Source organism: Sebastes umbrosus, chromosome 13 (assembly GCF_015220745.1).
Source record: "Sebastes umbrosus isolate fSebUmb1 chromosome 13, fSebUmb1.pri, whole genome shotgun sequence".
NCBI lineage: Eukaryota > Metazoa > Chordata > Actinopteri > Perciformes > Sebastidae > Sebastes > Sebastes umbrosus.
This window is the reverse complement of record NC_051281.1, coordinates 16,860,735-16,884,687: the sequence shown is the minus strand read 5'-3', so window position 1 is coordinate 16,884,687 and position 23,953 is coordinate 16,860,735. Positions and strand designations below refer to the sequence as shown.

The window sequence follows — 23,953 nt, the reverse complement described above, 5'->3', positions numbered from 1 at the left end:
CCTTCAGGTTACTTAAAAACACAAAAGTCTCTCTAGAGCCAGTGTTTGGTTTGTCCAAACATGGCGGACTCCGTGGAGAGGACCCGCTCCCTATGTAGATATGAAGGACTCATTCTAAGCTAACACAACCATTCTTAGATTCAGGTGATTATACACTAATGGAAATATAGTTATGAGCATTACATGCCATTTCTGCTAATAGATGCCCCAAAATGTTACACACAGTTCCTTTAAACAGTCTAAAAAGTGAGATACATGTTTCACTTTCCTCCCAAACTATAGACCACCTCCTCCCGTTGTCTGCATATTGACACATTTGAAGAAAACAGGCTTCAAATACACACTATGTGGAAGGCTGTCACGTGTGTATCAGCTGTTGAGGTATTACAAGGTCCTGTGCATGAATGGAAGATCTTGATTAGATTCTTAACGTGTCAGCTGTTTGTCAAGGACCTGTCCTAATCCTAATCACAGTCGTAATGTTTTATGGTGCAAAAGATCCAAAGGTTCAACCTTACATTCTTATCTTTATTATCTGAGAGTTTTTAAAAGATGCACAGTACACACACTACCCCAGGAGTGGATCCTGAGCTGTAAAACTCAGAAAAGCACATATGAGAAGAGTCATGAACTGAGAGGCCAGCTGTTAACCCCCCCTCCTCATCTCGTTTCTGTCCCCCCCAGCCACGCATTGTTTCCCCTACGTAAAGAAACGTATCGCAGTGATGTATCAACACCACACTGACCTGAGCCCCATCGAGGTGGCCATCGACGAGATGAGCAAGAAGGTGGCCGAGATCAAGCAGCTCTGCTCCTCCAGCGAGGTGGACATGATCCGTCTGCAGCTCAAACTGCAGGGCAGCATCAGCGTCCAGGTGCCTGCTTTGTGATCATATACACACACAAACACACGCTAAACATACCCAATGAAATGATAACATGACATGTAAAACATGACACGGCTCCTACATCCTCCCTCAGGTAAATGCAGGACCGCTTGCATACGCGCGAGCTTTTCTGGATGATGCGTGCGCCAAGAAGAATCCCGATAACAAGGTCAAACAGCTGAAAGAGGTCTTCAGGTGAGATGTCAACAGCTTACAGTGTGTGCACAAATCGACTTGGTGCAATTCTCCTTTAACGCTGTATTTTTTGTTTAGGCATTTTGTGGAGGCTTGTGGCCACGGCTTAGGTATTAATGAGCGTCTGATCAAAGAGGACCAACAGGAGTATCACGATGAGATGAAGGCCAACTATAGAGACCTAGCCAGAGAGCTGTCCATCATCATGCATGAGCAAGTGAGTACAGTATCAGTGTAATTACATCCTGCATTACTAATGTTACAACTGTAAACTGCTGAGACGTGATTTGGCATGCATTAAATATTTGATAATGATTGATAACACGCTCTTTGATAACACCATTCTCTGTTTTTCCCCTTGTGCTGACATGAGCAGATTGGATGGTAATGCAATTGCTCCAGTATGCAATAAAGACTGAGTTGTTAGTTGTTGATCCAGCCAGACAAGACGCATCTGTTCTCAGATATTACCCCAAATATTGATTGCTGTAGGATGTTGCATCTCTGTCATATGACAGGAACAGAAAGCTGCGTAAGCTAAGGTCCATCTCTTGACCTTTAAAAGGCACTAAATAGTTATCTGATCGGATCACAGACGGGCCTTATCTTTACAGCCAGGTAATAAAAAAATCAGCAAAAGTATTTTCAACTAACAATTATTTTCATTACCGATTAATCTGACGTTCATACTCTTGATTAATAATTAATTGTTTGGTCTATAAAACATCATAAAACAGTGGAAAAACATCCATTTCAGTATCTGGAGTTCAAGTCTTCAAATGTCTTATTTTGTCCGACCAACAATCCAAAACCAAAGATGACTATAAAATAAAAGCTCATATTGAGAGGCTGGAGCTATACATGTTTGGCATTTTTGCATGAAAATTGACTCAAGCGTTTATCAAATTAGCCGCAGATTAATTTCATTTATTCGTTTCAGCTCTACTCCTGATATTTCAACACTAAGAACCCACCTGTTGTCCCTCTGTTATGGATGCAGCGGCTGGCTGGACCAACAATCACTTATCTCGTTTAGATGGCTGACTTGTATTTTCTCTGCGTGTGTGTACAGCATGTTTGTATGCATGTATGTATATGTATGTACATATACATTAGCGTGTGTATGAACAGCATGTGTATAGGCTATGTATGTACATGCATCTGAATGTGTGTGCTTTATGTTTTTGTATATGCACGCATAACACAAATATGTGTTATACTTTTAATGATTTTATGTTGATGTTATGAGGATTGGTTGTTTTTCCTTTTTTTTTTGGGATCTATTAATCTTCATGAAAGGTTTTCTGAGACTCCACCTTAAAGGAATAGTCTGACATTTTGGAAAATACGAATATTTGTTATTAGCGGAAGTATACACTTGTGACTACATCTGGTTTTCAAAATAAAGTGTTAACAAAGGGAAGTGTGTATACAAAATACATATATGGAAATAAGATAAATTGGATTATATCCACCAGAAGTATAAAACATTACATGTCCCTTATAAATTAAAAAGGAAATACCACTAAATTGTGAGGGAAATTTGAAATTAGATTTTTGGGTTGCCGGAAAACAATGTCATAAATAATGCCTGACAATGACTGATATATTTGACTTCAGGACATCTCTGACTACATACATGCTGAAAATCAAACATTTTTACTTTATCAATTTAGATATTTTCCAAAGTAAAAGTCCCTAGAAGTATATAATTCAACTTTTTCCCATTGTCTAGTGATAAAAAAGTTATAAATCGTAATATCGAATCACAATTCTTGTTAAATCGCAATACTTAAAAATCGCAATACATATCAAATTGGCACCAAGTGTCGTGATAGTATCGAATCGGGAGATAGATGTATCGTCCCAGCCCTAAAAGTCGTGTAGTGTGAACTAGCTCTACGATGGTATTGTAAATAGTTGTGACTATCTTATTCTCCCTCCATTTCAGATCAGTCCCGTGGAAGATGGCATGAAGAGCGTTCTTCCAGACTCGCTTCACATCTTTAACGCCATCAGCGGCACGCCAACCAGTGCCACAATCCACGGCATCCCCAGCTCTTCCTCTGTGGTATGATGCTTGGCTGGGTTAGCCGTGAGCTCAGTGCCCTCTATACTCGCCAACCAGGCATGCCGGTGATGCCATATTGTCGCTTCACCCGACCCTGCTTCTCTTCAGTGAAGGAACTGGCCTTCTACCTCCAAGAGGTCAAGGCCCAGTTACGTGTTGGTTAATCTTGTGTGACAAAGAGATTTTCCAAACAGACGGGTTAAAGCATAATAATACAATTTATTCCGAACAATTAATGTTGCATAAGTAAAATAAAAGAGTTTACAGATATCTGGATCCAACCTACATGTCCCTGACAACATACAGTGCATGGGTCAGTTCGTGAAGTCTGAACCCCGAGCTCTCCCTGATCCAGTCTTTTATGGTTTACACAATATCAATAGTCATGAGGTGTGACGCGTGATGCCTCTGCTGCATTCCTCCTTCCTCGTTATCACCTTCTGGCTCCGTCCTCATGACCTTGGAACATAAAACATCATCTGCCACACTCCCCTCTTTTCTCACCCTTGACTCTATTCATAAAACATCCAATAGTGAGGCCTTTGTATGCATTTTTAGAGTATAATAAATCCAACAGATATTTTAGAGTATAATAAATCCAACAGACCCTCTTTTGAACTTAACTAAGTTCACCTACAGATAATGTTACATACAGATATATTTATTATACGCATAGATAATGTTACGTACAGATGTTTTAATTATAAGCATCATCATGTTACGTACAGATGTTTTAATTATAAGCATCTTCACACAACCTCTTCAGGATCAACATCTTCACTATCCCCCACCATTTCCAGGAGACCCTGTCTCTCCGCTTGGAACATGGCCATCTGATAAGGAGGAGGTGCATCCGGATGCTTTCGTTGCACAGCTGAAATGATCACACGCTCAGTGAGGTGGCGAATGCATGGAATACAACAACAACCACATAGTACTAAGCATCCACACACAGCAAGGATTGAGGAGAATAGAGATACCACCATGGACTTCCATTTCCCAAAGGTACGGTCTAACCAGTCGTTAATGGGGCTGTTGATACCTGAGTCATCGTGCATGGATTCAGACAGCGTCCGGAGCCCCTCTAGCGCCTTAGTTACAGTCCCGTCCGGCGCTGTATTGTTAGGGATGAAAATACAACATGAGTCTTGGAACATTGAGCATACACCGCCTTTCTCTGCCAGCAGCATATCTAATGCCATTCTATTTTGGATCACCATCAGTGACGTAGGAGCCATTTGTTCAGCTAGTCCGGCAATTGCATCACGAGTTAGATTAGTCAAACGGAGAACATTATAGTGGATGTAGTTAATGCGGTCAACATTTTTGTTAGGAGTGATAGGGATCAGGGCGCTCATTATAGGTATGTTTTCAAAACCTGCAGCTATTTGGTCAGCTAGTTTATATTCATTAGGGGAGCTACCTCACTACATCATTCTTTATAATCTTGGTTTAGCCTTCCCCCCCTTGTAGCCCACACCTTCCACCCTGCTTCTGAGTGAAAGCATTGTCTATTGTTAAAGAGTTACTTGTGATTAGCCAGTTTTAGCAGAGTGCAGAGGCGAGGATGATAAGTAATGTATCTAAACTAGTACAGTCTGTGCTTTCCTAGGTTATTCAGATTTATCTGAGTACACAAACTCTACACAAGGGTCATGGTATTTTCTCTCACATTCCCTAAAACATTTAAAATACATGACAAATCACATGAAGAAAGTTTGTACAGAAGAACGAGGACAAGAGAGGTAAACACAAATGCTACAGCAAACGCTACTAGCAGTTTGCCGTACTGCATGATGCTTCTAGTTTGTTTTCCTGCGCGCAACTGAAAAACTTTTATCTGGGTGATCCTATTTTATACTGGTTTGGGAAAGGAAGTGAAATTTCTCTCTGGTGGATTCTCCCCACCCCTGGTTTCTCTTTTTTATCTATTTTTATCTATTTTTGTCTATTTTTGTCTATTTTAGCATTTATTCTAAGCAACAATTTTTAATACAATGTGATATATAATGTTTTTCAAAAACCACCTAGATGAGTCCACCTAAACAACCATGTTAGCCTGATTTAACTGTAAATACAGGCAAGACCTTGTAACCTTCTTTCCCTTATGTGTATCTCATCACAGTCACAGTTTATACAGTATATGAAAAATAAAAAATTATACGTGACCCTCTTTTCACGTAGCCTGGGCTCCTTGTGGGGCTGCCTCCTCTGCTTCAGGTCCTGTCCTGCTGCTGGAGCACTGTGTTAGGTGCCACCAGTTGAGTCCTTTTCCTGCAAGCTGCACAGCTGTTGCAGTTCTGGCCAGAACCTTGTGTGGACCTGTCCAACGTGGCTCCGACCACTTCCTCTTTAACACCTTCAACCAAAGGTGTTCCGGGGGTCCGGAGTCAGGTCCTGGAACGTCCTCTGTGACAGGGGTGACAGGTTTGTCACCTGTATAGGAGAGAGCTGACACAAGAGCATTAGCCTTCAAATAGTATGGTCTGTAACCGAGGTCAGGAAGGGGAGAGGGGTTTTGGGACGGCCCTGGGAAAGGTCGGCCACACGTAAGCTCAAATGGTGTGAGTCCTGTGATTGTGGATCATACACAGTGCCAAATTTGTGTTTTAGTCCCAGAGCCTTTTCAACAGATTGCAGGTCTTTATTTTTGAAATGTGAACCATTATCTGACCTGATCAATTTAGGAAACCCATGTTTCGGAATGTACTCATTCACCAGACATTTAATGACTGATTTTGCGTCCTCTTTTCCCGTAGGGTAGGCCTCAACCCAACGTGAAAATGCGTCCACAATTACTAGGAGGAATCTTTTCCCCCCAGCCCTTACTCCCATATCTGTAAAATCAATAAAGATTTCCTGTCCCGGGGCAGTGGGAGAAGGATGTTTTCCTGCCCTAGGAGTGATGGTCGGTCTGATGTTACATGTACTACATACGTCACACTTATTCAAGAAGTCAGTTATAGTAGCATGTTTCCGGGGAATCCACCAGTGGCGGAGATCTCGTAACATCTGTTTGTGGCTTTTATGGTCAAGTCCATGAGTCTGAGTCAGTATTGAGGACATCCAACAGGGGGGCATAACTATTTGATCTCCGTTATACCATATACCATCAAACTGTTCTATAGCTCCCTTATCTTCCCAGATGGTTCGTTCTGCTGCTGTGGCAGATTCCTGAGCTTGTATGATGGAGAAATCAGTTATCTCAGAACCGAGATCTGCTGTGGTCATGACCATCATAGTAGGTAAATACCCTGCCGCCTTTTTAGCGGCTGCATCAGCTGCTTCGTTTCCTATACTCTCTAAATCAGTGCCCTGACTGTGTCCTTTCACTTTGATCACAGCTACCCTCTGTGGTAACTGGATTGCTTCCAACAACTCTTTCATCAACTCCTCATGAGCCATAGGTTTATTCTGACTAGTCTTAAAACCCGCTTGCACCCAGCCAGACATATCTCTGTGAATTGCATTGCACACATACGCAGAGTCTGTGAAAATATTCACTGCCTTCCCTTCCGCTAACCGCAGAGCACAAACTACAGCCGTAAGTTCTGCTGCCTGAGCAGATTGTTTCCCATCAAGAGGTAACACATTATATGTCAGCCTTTGGCCTTCATATGTAAATGAGAAAATGTCCTGTAAATGATCTGCTAAGGGCAGGCAAAAGAAGGCGTTAGCCAAATCTATACATGTGAAAGATGTATGGGCTGGGGTGAGCATCGAGAGAGCAGAGTGGGGGTTCGGTACTGGAGAACAGGAGTCAAAACCAGCTCATTGATGGCTCTTAAATCATGAGCCATTCTGTATGAGCCGGAGGGTTTGATTACTGGCAAAATGGGAGTGTTCCACTGAGAGTAAGATTTTCTTAATACTCCCGCCTTTATCAGTCCTTCAATCGTAGGGGAGATACCCTGGGCTGCTTCCACTTTATGCTTATACTGAGGTCTCCAGATAGGGCAGTAAGTCTTCATCTCGAAAGTTACCGGTTCCATGCTGCACCTGCCAACATCAAAGGGGCCCGTAGACCACAGTGAGGAAGGGAGAGCTGCCAACATGGAAGTGGCTCCTTCGCCATCTAACATCTCCCTACCGTGGTGGCGTGTTAGTAACTCATGTTTGCAAATACCTGACACTGCATTGTAAAAGGAGAGTCTATATATGTTAGAGGATGGTGAGATTGAAACCCCCAAAAGGGAAGTGGGAACCCAGTCTGTCAGAGCGACTGCTGCTTTAACCATGGGGCCTAAGTCTTTAGCCTGATGTTTTGGAGCTATGGCTAGGGACACATGGGGAACAGCTTCTTCTGACATGCGATACCATTGTTCTTGTGCTGGGGTTAGTTTTACTGCGGCTGCTACTCCTGCTGGTGCTATATAAACATCTCTTACTCCTATCCCCCAGGTTGTATCTAACAGGTTCTGTTGGAACTCATCTTGATACGTAAGATCATTATTTCTGTCATAATTCAGAGTGCAGTGGAGAGGATCGGGAACAGGGAGGTAAGGGTGTAGAGCCCTAATCCATGGTTGCCACATGTTGTAAAAGTCAATCAGAGGGTTTCGGTCGGCTAGCAGGGCCCAATATATGTCCGCACAGGGTGGTGGGGCATCAGGTGAGGTATCAGGACTCAACATGCACATGCGATCAGCACTGGAGGGCGAGGAGCACACCATTTTTTCTCCTCCGGGGAAACTCACTATCACAGCTTCTGGTGAACAATGTACAGAAGCCCCCAGTGCTGCCAAAACATCTCTTCCCAGGAGATCACGTGGACAATCAGGTGCATACAAAAAAGGGTGCTCCATCACCTGTCTCCCAAGCCGGACAGGAAGGGGAACAGTAAAAGGCAGTCTTTGTTCAGTGCCGGAAAATCCCAAAACGGAAACATAGTGAGAGGAAAGGGAACACATAGGTTCAGCTAAGGTGGAATAACGTGCTCCCGTATCCACCATGAACCATCTTCGTTTTCCGTTCACTGTCAACTGGAGACAGGGCTCTGCCAGCCCCTGTCCCTCCATCTCCGTCGGGCACCCCTATGGGAACATTCCTGGTGTATATGGACCAGGTGGAGGTCCCTGCGCAGAGTACCCGCTGTATGCCTGCATTGGAGCTAGCTGTTGGTTTGGTGGAGTCTGTATTGGTGGCTGATATGACTGCTGTGAAGGCCATCTCATCTGCTGTTGTTGTTTCTGAGGACAGTCACGTGCCCAGTGATCTGGGTTTCCGCAGATGTTACAACTGCCTCCTCTTGGTTGGGCATACCCCCTCCCCCTGCCTCCTCCTCCTCTCCCTCTGCTTCTATTCCGGCCTTGATAATAAGGGGGCCGCTGATATGAGGGCTGCTGAAAAGGCACATGATACTGGGGTTGATACATAGCCTGTGGCTGGCCCTGCAGTGGATCAGGATTCTGTGGCGGGGCTGGAGCTGGTGCTACATATTGAGCCATCTGGGTATCTTTTTCTTTCCCTCCCTTTTTTTTATCTGTCGCACGGACTCGTGCGTCTGCCAACTGTAATTTAGTCAACTGAGCTACCATCTCTTTTAATGACTCACTTTCCTCTTCCTCCTCCTTGGTTTCTGCATCCTGATGATGACAGAAATGTGTTTCCCATCTTGATGATTTTGCCCCTGCCATATCTGGATTCTCTTCCATCTTTCTCTTGACTCCTTCCGGAGCATGTTTTAACAGAGCTAGTCTGAACAGAGACTGCTGTGATTCTTTATCTGGGTTCACCCCCGTAGCCCCCACCCACTCTGTCTTTGCTCTTTCTATGAACGTGCGTCCACTCTCCCCGTTCTTAATCTTAAACACCAAGCTGTGGAGCTTACCCGCTGGTATGGGATACTTTTGTCTAATAGCATTACCAAAAGAGGTAGCGTAGGGGTTAAGGGGGCTTCTATCTGACACCTGACCTGTTCCGGCCGCTGTTTCTAATTCTTTCAGTGCCCAGGCCGAAACCGAGAAACCCAAAATAGCCCTGAGATCACCCATAGCTAAAGTCTTCCCTCGGGTCTTGTTATACAGGCTCGTGAGCCACACTCCCCCTCCCTCTTGAATTCCTGGAAGGAGCTCACTCAGTGCTTGAATGTCACCTAAAGTGAACGGCTGATACTCGTCTCTACCGTTGCTTTTGGCCACAATGGGAAACATGCCAACGCACTGACTCAACTGTTTGTCACCTTTGTCTTCGTACTTTCCATAAACTTTACGTGACCTAGTTTTGGGGGGTGTATATGGTGTCGCCTCTTCGTCCCCACCCTCCCGTCTCCAATGTATCCCTCTTTTGGAGTGCGTTCTCATGGTTCCCTCTATAGTGACAGAAATGTTTTTATCTTCATCCTCATCACTCTCCTCTACTGCTCCACCATCCTCGTCATCAGTGTCCTCATCTACCTCTCCACTAGTTGGAACATCCTGATACTCTGCACGGGATAACTCTGTGTCTCTCTGTATCCAATCACTTATGTCTGGACTCTCTGTGTGGGGTTTAGGGGTAGGTTGAGCTCTCCTTTTTACGTCTCTATTACGCAAGTCTGGTGGTAACAAGGCTTGTCTTAACCTGAACTGTTCAGCCTGATCTCTCAGTTCTTCCCTTAGCCTGTCTATTTCTCTGGCTACATCAGACCCACTACCCGCCTCTGAGGCTGAACCTGCTCCTTGTTCTCTTTCTATTTCCTCTTCTAATTCCAAAGTACCACCTAACACTTGAAACAATGGTGCCATAACTTTGTTTGTATGATCACTGTCCCGTGGGGTTGGTACCGGACTAGGGGTAGGAGGAGGATAAGGAGGGGGGTTAGGATGTGGGCCAGGTGTGTACTGCTGATGGAGTGACATGTAATGTGGAGGCTGGCTAGTATGTGGGTTTGGAGGTGGGGGAGGTGCGCTAGGAATAGGTGAGGGATTCACTAGTGGTTTTGCTTCAGCGGTTTCTGCGTGGGTGGCTTTCGTCTGGCTGCCTAAGGCTGACAGTGCAGCCATCTGTATCACATTATATTTTACCAATAAACTTGCCAACTCGTCTTCTTCCTTCCTCAATTTCCTCCTTACAAACATATTTCCCTTTTCTTTGTCTTCTCTTACTTGCAGCAGCTTTCTATGAACCACCTGGATTAATGCTCTCATCACTGGCATGAATTTGGCTTCACTTCCCGTGGCTGGAAAATGCCCTTCCTTCACTGTCATGTTATACCAGTCATCTAGGTCTTGAGTCTCTTTATTTCTAGTCTTGGGATCAAATGTACAGGTTACATTGTTCCTGACTTTAGCCCATTGTTGTCCAAATGATAAACGGGGAGGCCCACAGCCACCCCGTTCCTCACAGTCTTTGTCAAATTCTCCGTCCATTCTGTCCAGTACTATTTCACACAGGTTTATTCAGTTTATGACAGTAACTAGATTCAGAGTAAATGGGTCGCTATGCCCCTCGCTGTGATCCTACCAACATAAGCTTCTACTGGACACTTTGATGTTCCAGCGATGTTGGCCCAGTATCAACAGTAAGTTTTAATTTTCCTCTGAATACTAGTTATTAATGTACACTCATACAGTTTTTATTACTAAACGGGCAGCTTTCCTCCTCTTAGTCTTTACCAAAAGGGCAGCTTGCTCCCCTAAATTAATTCAGCTTTCCTCCTTTTGGATTTACCAAAAGGGCAGCTTTAATTCAGCTTTCCTCCTCTTGGATTTACCAAAAGGGCAGCTTTAATTCAGCTTTCCTCCTCTTGGATTTACCAAAAGGGCAGCTTTAATTCAGCTTTCCTCCTCTTGGATTTACCAAAAGGGCAGCTTTAATTCAGCTTTCCTCCTCTTGGATTTACCAAAGGGCAGCTTTAATTCAGCTTTCCTCCTTTTGGATTTACCAAAAGGGCAGCTTTAATTCAGCTTTCCTCCTCTTGGATTTACCAAAAGGGCAGCTTTAATTCAGCTTTCCTCCTCTTGGATTTACCAAAAGGGCAGCTTTAATTCAGCTTTCCTCCTTTTGGATTTACCAAAAGGGCAGCTTTAATTCAGCTTTCCTCCTCTTGGATTTACCAAAAGGGCAGCTTTAATTCAGCTTTCCTCCTTTTGGATTTACCAAAAGGGCAGCTTTAATTGAGAAAGTCTTTACTCCTGCAACATTTATCACTACAAAGGAGATTCAGCACAACAAGAGAGATAATTTAGAGTAAGCCAATATGCAGAGTTCGATAAAACAGGTTCTGCTCACCTTTAAGATTTCAGGGATCCCTTTCTCTCTCTCGCCGGTCTGTCCGTCCTTTGGACACGCTTCTCAATGCCGAAGATCACGTCGGGGTCACCAATTGAAGGAACTGGCCTTCTACCTCCAAGAGGTCAAGGCCCAGTTACGTGTTGGTTAATCTTGTGTGACAAAGAGATTTTCCAAACAGACGGGTTAAAGCATAATAATACAATTTATTCCGAACAATTAATGTTGCATAAGTAAAATAAAAGAGTTTACAGATATCTGGATCCAACCTACATGTCCCTGACAACATACAGTGCATGGGTCAGTTCGTGAAGTCTGAACCCCGAGCTCTCCCTGATCCAGTCTTTTATGGTTTACACAATATCAATAGTCATGAGGTGTGACGCGTGATGCCTCTGCTGCATTCCTCCTTCCTCGTTATCACCTTCTGGCTCCGTCCTCATGACCTTGGAACATAAAACATCATCTGCCACACTCCCCTCTTTTCTCACCCTTGACTCTATTCATAAAACATCCAATAGTGAGGCCTTTGTATGCATTTTTAGAGTATAATAAATCCAACAGATATTTTAGAGTATAATAAATCCAACATCAGTCAGCTTAAAGGGAAACTGACAAAAGCACAGACAACTCTGACCTTTCTCAGTGAACCACGACCAAAGGCACTGGACCTATTTAATGTAACCACACGGCGTGGTAACTGTGTCGGCCGTCTGTGATATTACTGAGGAGGAGCCTGATACCAGAGAGGGGATCATGCAGGAGAGACTTTGCTCCTGCTTCATGGCCAGACATTATAATGTGTCACCTGTTTCTACCTGAAAAGACTGGTTTTCCATGGAGACTCCTGTTGGGACCTTTAATATGCATGTCATTACATTACACCCACCACCTACCCAACAGCCCATTTTTGTTTATTTTGATAACGTTTCACATTGTGTTTTTGTATGTACAGTATTCCACTTTTATAAGCCACTGTATTGATGTCTTGATGAACAGTATATGCTGCATACGCTCGTCTCCCTGTACATGAAGTTATATTTCTACTAAATGGCCTCCTATGTTAGCATTCAACCTTAAATCACTTCAATGTCTTAGAACGGGAGCATTTTTAAATATTTAAAGCCATTGCATACAAAAAGTATATTCCAAGTTGTTTATTAATGTATATAAAAAAAGGAGTGTGTGCAATATTTGCAAAGTATCTTGCTGTGTGGGGCTCAAACACTGTAAAGATGATATTCACCTTCTTGCCAAAGCGATGAGGTGTGGAACCAGACACTACGCCTACTGTGGAAGTAATATGAAGCTTTTACCATTTTAGTGTTCATTGAAATGTTCCAGAAATTGTTTTATATTTGGGCGGCGATGGTTTTTTATTTTTTATTTTTATTTAACACAAAGTCACTGTTCTGCTGTAAACAGAGATATTCCCTAATGCTTTTCTTTTAAATAAAACACACTCATTTCTCTGCACTTCTACTCTTGAATACTAATTTTATTTCCACATTTAATAAAGTTTATTCTTGCGTTTATTCTTACATAGGTTTAATACTTTTTATGAGGCAGGCATAGCTGACTCCCTATCTCCTCCTGTATATCTCATGTTCCCACCCATCATAAAAGCAACACAGTCAGCGGTGTGGACGACAGATCAAGGTGCTAATAAGAAGCAATATTACGGACCACTCCCACGGTGAAGGATCTATTATCAACTGCTCCCTGCAAGAGTCTCAAAGGAATATCAAACTACAGTAGAGCGCAGGCAGCAGCTTCACTCTAACATTATGACAGGTGAGTTTGCAAACATTTCTTTTTGTGTGATTTCATCCAAATCCAAAAAAGAAAATATTCTAGAGCACAAGGTACAGACACCAGAGTCAGACCAAAGAAAACTTGCTGCCGTATTGTTTCTTAATTCCACACTTAAACTTTGGGAGAAAGAATTTTTTTTTTTTTTTTTTAAATGGAGGCTACTGCATTTCTCTCTTTTTATGAAATACAGCTGATTATTTAAACTAATTTCATTTTATGCACAGATAACGAGGATCCCAAGAAAGGGAAGGACAACAGAGGGACGGTAATGTACTTATATCATTTAATTTATTGGATGTTGATGCAGTTTTTGTATTTAATTGTTCAGTGAGTCTAAATGATGATCCATAGGAACAAACATTGCAACCATCTCGATATGACAGTCACTATATTACTGCTATATACGTTACTGAATACCAAGCAGTACTCAAGTCATATTTTTTGGTAATTGTAATTTACTTGAGTATTTCCATTTTATGCTACGTTATACCTCAATTCCACTACATCACAGAGAGAGAAATGTACTTCTGACCCCACTACATTTATATAAAAGCTATAGTTACTTTTCAGATTAAGATGTACATACAAAACATATGATCTGTTTGCAAAACATAATGCATTATTAAATGGCATTGAACTACCCAAAAGTATTTAAAGAGGACCTATTATGATTATTTCCAGGTGCATTATTGTATTTTGGGTTTCTACTAGAATATGTTTACATGCTTTAATGTTCAAAAAATGCTTTATTTTTCTCCGGATACCAGCTGTACTGCGGCAACTCTCCGCTCCAGCTCCGTTTTTACTAGCTTTGTTTGAGGGCTTGCCAAACTAACCACTAGGCAGGTATTATGTGAATGCGTTACTTGGTGATATCACCATGTTATGGAAAAGAAGGCGGGACTTCAAGCGAGGCGTTTCAGGCAGTTCAGGAGCAGTGTTTCTGTGTGGGAGAGTAACTCCCTTTGGTGTGGACTTTGGGCTTTGTAACTTTGCAGACCTTTCACTTGCATAAAAAACTATATAACACACTGAAGGAAAGAAAAAAAGCACAAATGCATAAAAGGTCCTCTTTAAAAGCAGTTAAAATTAGCTCCAACTTCAACTGCTTACATGTTAATGCATCAATAACAATGATCGAATAATATAATAAAACACTGACAGGGAGCATTCTGCATAGTGAGCACTTTTATTTTTGATACACAAAGTACATTTTGTTGCCGATACTTCTGCTTTTACTTAACATTTTGAATTCAGGACTGTTTACTTGTAATGGAGAATTTAGTTTTTTACTGTGGTATATACAGTATGATCTAAATACTTTCCCCACTACTGCTGAACACCATGCTGCTGTTTGTTTGATCCATCAGGGCACATTGGTGTGTGGTTACCCGCTCAGCATCTTCTTCATTGTTGTGAATGAGTTCTGCGAGAGGTTCTCCTACTATGGCATGCGAGGTGAGAATACCGCGTTCTAAAACGTTGACCACGTGATTAGTTTTGTAACCATGACGACAAGTAGGCCTACTAATTTAAACCCAAACCACAATCTTTCCCCTAAACTTAACCAAACCTTTACTGAAGTACAATTTTGAGGTACTTGTACTTTACTTGAGTATTTAAATTTTCTGCTTCTTTCTACTTCTTTACTCCACTACATTTACTTTGTAGATTCAGATTAAGAATACAAAATCTAATCAACAAATAAATTATGCTGTTAATATCAATAAGACTTTATATAAAGTCTTATATAAAATCACTGTACATATATTATATATGAAATATATATATAAATAATGTCAAATGATCCCCCCCCCACTACAATATTAAAATGATGTACACATTAATGCATCAATAATCATAATCTAATAATATATCTTTTAATTGTAATATATCATATTTTATCATATTTTGATGCTAATATTTTTGTTCTTTTACAATTTTAAATTTTAAATGAATGATTTTACTTGTATTTGTACATTTACTCATGTAAAAGGTTTAAGTACTTCTTCCAACGCTGGATATTTCATGCACAACATGACCAAACATTTCAGAGCTGATACAGTGTACTCTTATAGATTGATGATGAAATACTGTAAAATAAGAAAAAACTGATGTTTTCCCTGCCTGGTCACAGCTGTCCTGGTGCTGTACTTCAAGTACTTCCTGCGCTGGGACGATGACTTGGCAACGTCCATCTACCACGTCTTTGTGGCTCTCTGCTATCTCACCCCCATCCTCGGGGCCATTGTGGCTGACTCCTGGCTGGGAAAGTTTAAGTGAGTTTCATTATTTTGCCATTAAACATGTGCAAGTAGTTAGAGGATGACTATCTCTCAGTGGTGGAAAGTAACTAACTACTTTATACTTCGACACGACAACATTTCAGAAGGAAATAATGCACTTTTTACTGCTAAAGATTACACCAGCGGTTCCCAATCTTTGTTGATTTTGATCCTTACAAAAGAGTAGTGTTTAGTTGGGGCTCCTTGATATTTTTCAGATGTCTACATGTTATTAACATTTCCCATCTAAACTTCTCAAATAGTTTCATTTAATTAATTGTTTGAGGCCTAAAGAGGTAAAAGAATTTCCAATATTTCACAAAAAAGACAAATATAAAAGAAAATCCCAAATATTAATAATAATAAATTTATTTATAGAGCACTTTTCAAGCCATAAGCACAAAGTGATTTTCAAGGAAATTCAAAACATAAATAATAGAAAAGGTAACTAATGAAACATAAGCAATAGAATAGGTAAATAATGAAACATGTATATACATACGCATATACACATCCTTAGGTTGGGAACCACTGGACTAAACAAAGTAATTGTATATAAAGTAGTTAAAACTAGTAGAACGAGTGATTTTACTTTTAATAGGCTACATTAAGTACGTTTTGCTGACAATTTTTCTGTACTTTTACTTATGTTTACTTGTAACGGCATATTTTTACAGTCTTGTACCTGTATTTTTATTTAAGTAAATTATTTATTCCACCTCTGCTATCTCGTTCCCTCTTCACCTTACAGGACGATCATCTACTTGTCCATTGTCTATGCGATTGGCCAGATTGCGATGGCTGTAAGTGCAGTCCATGACATCACTGACGCGGACAGAGACGGGTCACCAGACAACATGACCTTTCATGTGTGGGTTTCTATTCTGCTACACAAATAATTGACTCCAGAAAATATGGGCTTTTGGCAGCCAGTTTTTTATCACATATTTCTACAGTACTCTCTGCTCATGCACATGTTCCTCTTCACATTCAGCGTGTTGTCCATGGTGGGTCTCTTCCTCATCGCTCTGGGCACCGGCGGCATCAAACCTTGTGTTGCTGCCTTTGGTGGAGACCAATTCGCTGACCATCAGGTTTGAACATTACCTCACTTCTCTTACTTTATTCTGACTAGAAGTTTGGAAATGAAAAAAAAACAATCTGTTGTTATGGAATTAAAAATCCTTCCAGACCTCTGTAGCTCGTTCCTCATCTCTGCTTCAGGTTACATTAGCCACTTCTAGCATAAGACACCTGAATCTCAGGCCAAAATGTCATTAGTCAAGGTGCATTGTGGGTAATGTAGATGCCAGGTTTTGACAAAGAAGCTGCGACACTTTTAAAGTAATCGTCATATCGGCTTTTTTTTTTTTTTTTTTTTTACTGCCAATCTGGAGTCCAGCAGTGACTACGTTTACATGCACAAAATATAATTTTTTTTTGCCGTAATTCCGAAAAAGACAATATTCCTACGAAGCTGTTTACATGGTTAATAAAAATGAATATTCCACTAATATTCCCGTTTACATGCAGCTGTGCATACTCCGATTAACGTAACCGGTGGCGGACATGTTCGTCCGTGCGAACACAGCCTCTCTTTTTCATTCTTTCAACCACCTTCTTGAAAAGGTTGTGTTGCGACATTTGTGCATATCCAAAAACCTGTTGATATCCAAGTCATTCATAATGTTTAAAAGTAAGTGTGTTTCTCCTTCCGACCAGAAATGTGGGCTTTCCTTTTGGGCATGCATCTCTGCCAGCTAGTTGGTTTGTGTGCAAGAGGCCATGAGGCCGTGTGTTGCAAACTGCCATAAAAACCCCAATTGAGATGCACATTTCAAGCAGTATACATGTCCAAAGAATGCTCCTAAAACCTGAATAATATCGGCATATCCCACATGTCTTAATCGGGAGATGCTCCTTTCGGAAGAAGGCCTAATTCAGAATATCCAAACAGAATATGCTATTGTTCACATGACCCATATCAAATTCAGAATATTGTCTTATATTCGGAATAATAGTGGAATATTAGTGTGCATGTAAACGAAGTAAATGTAATAAGAGTGCAATGCTAAATTTAAAGGAATCAAAGTTACTACAATTCAACCTAAGGGCTATGATTGAGTGAACCAAATTTCATGTCAATAGTTGTTGAGACATTTCACTCAAAATCACAAATCTCAACCTCATGGTGGCGCTAGAGGAAAAGTCAGCAACTCACCAAAGTCATTAGGATTCATCCTCTGGAGACCATGAATGTCTACTATATCCTTAGAGCCATTTTGGCTTTGGTTACACATTATATTCAGCATGCGTGCAACTCATGATAGAAGGTCACTGACGTATTTCTCTGTGCAGGAAAAGCAAAGAAGAACTTTCTTCTCTGTTTTCTACCTGTGCATCAACGGTGGGAGTCTCCTGTCCACCATTATCACTCCGATCCTGAGAGGTAGATATGAGCGGGACATAAAGTTTATAACAAATTGTGCCATAAACATGTGCATGTGATAACTAATAACAGTCTTTGAGTATGGGTGAAATTTGAATTGTGGTTTAATGACAGTTGTTTGTCTAAATCTGCAGCTCAGGAATGTGGCATCTACACTAAGCAGAAGTGTTATTCTCTGGCCTTCGGCGTCCCTGCAGCACTTATGGTGGTTGCACTTGGTATGTCTCAATAGTTTGGATACTGTGATTCTATACATAAAGCATATACTGTGCACTGATAATGATGTTGTGCCTGTGATGCCCCTTACAGTGGTGTTTATTGTTGGGAGTGGGATGTACTACAAAACTGAACCGCAGGGAAACATCATGCTGGATGTGTGTAAATGTATCGGGGTGAGTCACCATTTGCATCAACACATTCTGCATTAATGTGTAACAACGGTTGCTCTAGGTGTTTCTAATTTATCCTTCACTTTCTTCTTATTCTGTCAATCAGTTTGCCGTTAAAAACCGCTACAGGCACAGAAGCGAACAACACCCAAAGAGGAAGCACTGGATGGACTGGGCAGAGGAAAAATATGAAGTAAGTTTCACTTTATTTAATTCTCTAGTGTTTCTAACAAGCTGTTTCGTCAGTGGAGTGACAGCAGTTCATATTCTATCTGTCTGTGCTGTAGAAACTCCTCATCGCTCAAATCAAAATGGTGCTGAAGGTCCTCTTTTTATACATCCCACTCCCGATATTCTGGACGCTGTTTGACCAAAAGGTTTTTTAAAGTTACTCTTACTTTACTTTACTCAACATTTCTTGTTGGCAGTGGAAACTGTGCTGAACTCTGCATCTCTATTAAAGGGCTCTAGATGGACTCTGCAGGCCACCGCCATGGATGGGGACTTTGTAAGTTTGGTGATAAAACCAATTATAGATATATTTGAATTAACTAAAGCAATGTGTTTTAATAACGTCTTTGTGTCTGCAGGGGTTACTTGTTATACAGCCGGATCAGATGCAGGTGAGTTAAAACCATTTTATCGTATTAGCTTGGACTGATCTACGCGCTGATATGTACTTTGTTTCTCACTGTGGCATTTATGTTTTTGAAAGACTGTCAACCCTATCCTGATCCTGACTCTGGTGCCTATCATGGACAGCGTAATCTACCCTCTGATCAAAAAATGTGGCCTGAACTTTACGTAAGTACAGCTGGAACTTTATCTGTCAGCCCTTTACTTTATGAGATTATTAAATAGCTTAAAGGACCAGTGTGTAACATTTAGGGGCATCTATTGGCAGACATGGAATATGATATTGACAAGTATGTTTTCTTTAGTGTATAATCACCTGTAAAAATAAGAATTGTTGTGTTTTCGTTACTTTAGAATGAGCCGTTTATATCTACATACAGAGCGAGTGCTCTTCACGGAGCCGGTCGCCATGTTTCTACAGTAGCCCAGAACGGACAAACCAAATACTGGCTCTAGATCGTTTCACGCATTTTCACGTTTTCGTGTTTTTGTGTCGGCCAACGTAGTTGTCCTACACGCTTGACACACGGAAGTTTAAGTTGGTTGAAATCTGCAACCTCACCCCTAAATGCCGCTAGATCCCACACACTGCACCTTTAATATTATTATTCAATAACAGATACATTGACAGATGTGGAAATTTCTCGCTTCTAAATTTTTATTTTCTAGATTTCTATTCTAAACTCATCTCATATCTCAATCTAATTGAGAATATAACCATAATTTCTTCTTCCCCCTTTTTTTTGCATGTTTGTGGGAATAGTTTGACATTTTGGAAAAATGTGCATGTCCGATTTTTTGACAAATGTTAGATGGGAACATTGACACCAGACTAATGGTTGAGAGTGATATCGGTCTACTCATCCAACTCTCGCCACAAGAGCAAATATGCAGATTTCTCAAAATGTCAAACTATTCCTTTAGCTGCTCAGTGGAGGATAATGCTGTGAGTGAACAAGACAGTTCAGCTACAAAGGCTGATGTGTTTTTCAAATCTAAATTCTGCAGAGAAAAAGCTCAAACTTGCAGATCTCAATACAAGACCTGAATCAGGCCCATACTTTATGTTGTCGATGTTAAAAATGCTCATACTATAGTCATAAATAAAAGAATTGAGACATTTGGTGCTGTAATTCTCTCACATTTTGGACAAATCAGTAACAGGATTTAATGTTAATTCAACAGACCTCTGAAGAGAATGACAGTGGGGATGATGATGGCGGCTATAGCTTTTGTCTGCGCTGCTTTGGTTCAGCTTCAAATTGATGTGAGTAGAAAACAGTTATTGTGTTCATCTCCTCATATACTGTGAAAATGCACATCAGTTCAGGGATTCATTTATTTTTAAACCTACTCAATTTTCAGCAAACATTACCCACATTCCCATCAGCCTCCCAGAGTCAGTTGAAATTACTCAACATGGGCAGTAATCAAGTGACGGTGACGCTGACTGGCAACGATCCTCTGCTACTTCCTGCAGCTCAGGTATGTCCTCATACAATAAGACAAAACGTTGGGACTTACACAAGTTTAAAATTCTGTGAAAACCAGATTCATGCAAGCCAAAACACCACTATTTATGTACACATATTCGTACCACAATGATTGCACTGTTTCAACAATTTTCTTTGCAGGCCAGTGATGAATTCTTCACATTTGACCTAGAAATAATCCGTGTTTCGATAGGCAGCCCTGAAGAGACAAAATATATTCTCTTAGCCAAAGGAAAGCGACAAACGCTTCTTATTCCCTCAAACATCGCTGACGAATGGTTGTTGGTGAGTTAGAAGCACAAAATAATGACAATAAAGACACACCAGAGGCCTTTTAAGTTCAGTAAATCAATGTTGTCTTATTTCCTCAGACGGATGATTTGACCGCCAAGCCAGAACAAGGCAACAATGCAATCCGGTAAATTGAATTATGAATGTTTAAACTGCAACACATAGTATATGATTAATTGATCAATTCATTATTTCAGTCTCATGAGGTAAAAATCACAGTAAATTGTTGAAAATTAAGGGATTACATAAATTGGTTTTACTGACTGTTTTTACATTTTCTGGCTCAATATGTACCCATTTCAGATTTATAAATGGAATGAATGCAGCAGTGAACGTGTCGACTCCTGCAGCTCACTTTGGACTAATTGAGTCGTTTTATTATTCCAACTACTCACAGATAACAAATGGAAAGTAAGGATTTTTTTCATCTTGACAAATCACCACTGTTTTTATACGAGAATCACTATTTTATGCAAACAATAAGACACTGATTTTCTTTTTTCTAATGATCAGGTCCATCTTCACCATACAGAGTGGTTCACAGTCATGTGAATACAGCAGGGACTTTGGATTTGGAAGTTCATATACTTTATTTATCCCCAGCACGTTGATCTTTGGACAGAATGTAAGTTTCACATATGATTTTTAAGTCTGGTGATATTTTATCTATTTTTCCTCAATTCTTCGCCATGAATATTCACTAATGTGTATTAATCCACAGCTAAAAATAATGCCTCAAAAGTACATTAGTTATACTTCTGTGAGTTTGATAAAAACTACAATTCCTAAATAAATAATGAAACTACATTTTTCTGACCTGTTCTTAAAGCAACAGTGTGTAACGGATGATCTATTTGCAGAAATGAAATATAATATTCATAACTATGTTTTCAGAAGTTTATAATCACCTGAAACTAAGAATCGTTGTGTTTTCGTTAGCTTAGAATGAGCCCTTCATATCTACGTAGGGAGCGGGTCCTCTTCACGGAGTCCGCCATGTTACTCCACCATATTTCTACAGTAGCCCAGAACGGACAAACCAAACACTGGTTCTAGAGAGAGCCTTTCACGTTTATATGTTACCTGAAGGCCACCGTAGTTCTCCGACACGCTTGTGAAACTGAGGTAATGTGAGCCGCAGAGTGCAAAACCGTTGTACCGCCAGCCGCTGTCTGACTTTCGTTGCTCCTAAAGTATATTATTATGGTAAGGATGACCTCTGAGCAAGGTGAGCAGCGTTACCACAGTTTTGCACTCGGCGGCTCACGTTATTGTAGTCTTGTAAAGGGAGGAGTGAGTGGAGGGGTACTCAGTTGGTTGCAATCTGCAATCACACCACTGGATGTCGCCAAATCCTACACTGTACCTTTAAGGCCGGTGATATTCTATATTTCTCTTAATTCTTCTGATAGAATATTAATCCGCAGCTGAAACTAGTCCCCCAAAAATGCACTATTCACTTCTGTGTGAGTAATGTTTGTTAAAAACTACAGTTCCCAGCTGTTTTAGGGAAACATTAAGCCTTTATAAAAAAAATCAAACTACATTTTTTGTGACCTGTTTTTAAAAGATATACATCTTAAGAAGGCACGGGCGGGCTTACTGTAATGTCACAGACATGGTCAGGACGTTTGGATTAATGCATTGTTGGTTTTCGACTTTTCATGGAATTTTCTTGATAGTACAAAAAAATATAGAATAAGCGAGCCATATACTTATTGTCATACATATTGTCATTTGTATGCTCTGGCAAAATCCGACCATCTACCTTCTTATCAGTCACACGGATTGAGAAACACCGCCTTAAACTGAACTACTGTGATTATTTGTTTTAGTGTCAGGAGTCTGTTACTGCAGTAGAAGACATCAAGCCCAACTCAGCTCATATGGCTCTCCAGATCCCACAGTATTTCTTCATCACTGCTGGTGAAGTGATGTTTTCTGTTACTGGTCTGGAGTTCTCCTACTCACAGGTAAAATTGAACATGAGCATATTTGACTTTGTTTGTCTTTGAACTATATAACAGCTCTGTATTCTTTGTTTTTGTCTTTATTCATCATGTGTCCTTCTTTTGTGTCTTCAAGGCACCTAGTAACATGAAAGCAGTGCTGCAGGCTGGCTGGTTGTTCACTGTTGCTATTGGCAACTTCGTCGTACTGCTTGTGGCTAATATTCTAAAGATTCGCAAACGGGTAAAAAAAAAATTTTCAATTTAAAAATTTAATTCAGAACTAAACCTAAATGATGATGCATTAATACCACGTTTGTCTCTCTCCATCTCTTCCAAAGTGGGTGGAGTACGTCGTATTTGCCTCTCTCTTGGTTGTAGTGTGCTTCATCTTCTCCATTATGGCGCATTTCTACACCTACACTGACCCTACAGAAATTGAGGCCCAGTTCAGGAAGAAGGTTGATAAAGATGATGAGGATGATAAAAGCCAGCACGAGAAGGCCGAGTTCGAGATGGTCAAGAAAGACTTTAAAAGTCACGACGATGAAGATGAAGATGAACATGATAAAACCAAACAGACCAACATGTGAACGTAATACATTTATATCTGATGTTTAACATCGACACGAGGTAGAATATGCATTCAGCCAGTGTTGTCCGTGTGTGTGTGTGTGTGTGTGTGTGTGAGCGTGTGTTTTAATATTTTATATTTTAATGCCAAAATGACTATCGTGAGCAAAGTGCACAAAGTTCTCTAGCATTATATTCAGTACAGCAAATTCATGTAATGTTAGCTATAGTATTATAACAACAAAGACAGATGAACGATTTACATATTTTTGTGTAAGTTATGTTCAAGTAAGCAATAAAAAAATATATCCTGTTTGTGTGTTTTTCCACTCACAATTCTTATCTTGAGATCTTTTGCCAAAAATTCACTGAGCATGACATTTGTGTTCATTGCACTCTACCAACCTGACATCAAATCTATCTCTACAATATGTGCCTCTAAATTGTAGTGGAGTAAAATAAGATACAATATTCCTTTATTAGTCCCGCAGTGGGGAAATTTGCAGTGTACAGCAGCAAAGGGTAATAGGGCAAAAAACAAGATGCATCAGCTAACACAGTAAACAAAAAGAGCTAAACAAAGTGTAACAAAATATGAACCATTTAAATAGAAGGAAGTATAAAAATAGGAGCAGTATATACAGTATTGAGAATAAACAGACTATTAACAAAATTGCACAAGTGGAAAATGATATTGTCTTTTATTTGT

At 40.6% G+C, this 23,953-nt stretch overlaps 2 protein-coding genes across 7 annotated transcripts in view; both read left to right on the top strand.

Moving 5' to 3' along the window:
* Positions 1-12,840, top strand: part of zmp:0000001200 (dedicator of cytokinesis protein 9) — a 111,050-nt gene extending 98,210 nt beyond the window's left edge. For all 5 annotated transcript variants that reach the window (XM_037789447.1, XM_037789444.1, XM_037789445.1 and 2 more), the window contains 5 exons: positions 685-875; positions 982-1,082; positions 1,161-1,299; positions 3,034-3,257; positions 11,956-12,840. In XM_037789447.1, the coding sequence (XP_037645375.1) occupies positions 685-875; positions 982-1,082; positions 1,161-1,299; positions 3,034-3,159 (557 nt within the window). In that variant the 3' untranslated portion in view covers positions 3,160-3,257; positions 11,956-12,840. The remainder of the gene's footprint in view (positions 1-684; positions 876-981; positions 1,083-1,160; positions 1,300-3,033; positions 3,258-11,955) is intronic.
* A 1,775-nt stretch (positions 12,841-14,615) lies between these two features.
* Positions 14,616-23,508, top strand: slc15a1a (solute carrier family 15 member 1a). Of its 2 annotated transcripts, XM_037790046.1 has the most exons (21): positions 14,616-14,637; positions 15,317-15,458; positions 16,216-16,335; positions 16,459-16,558; positions 17,823-17,913; positions 18,048-18,131; positions 18,223-18,305; positions 18,409-18,495; positions 18,590-18,679; positions 18,766-18,810; positions 18,893-18,925; positions 19,018-19,106; positions 20,124-20,205; positions 20,304-20,423; positions 20,573-20,716; positions 20,803-20,849; positions 21,026-21,133; positions 21,236-21,347; positions 22,558-22,695; positions 22,808-22,915; positions 23,013-23,508. In XM_037790046.1, the coding sequence occupies exons 1-21, from the start codon at positions 14,631-14,633 to the stop codon at positions 23,262-23,264; spliced, it is 2,082 nt and encodes a 693-aa protein (XP_037645974.1). In that variant the 5' UTR covers positions 14,616-14,630; the 3' UTR covers positions 23,265-23,508. The 2 variants fall into 2 exon arrangements, with proteins under 2 accessions (XP_037645974.1, XP_037645973.1); XM_037790045.1 differs by lacking the exons at positions 14,616-14,637; positions 15,317-15,458; positions 16,216-16,335 and having other exon boundaries at positions 16,347-16,558; positions 22,808-22,909; positions 23,007-23,508.
* The last annotated feature ends 445 nt before the right edge of the window (positions 23,509-23,953 follow it).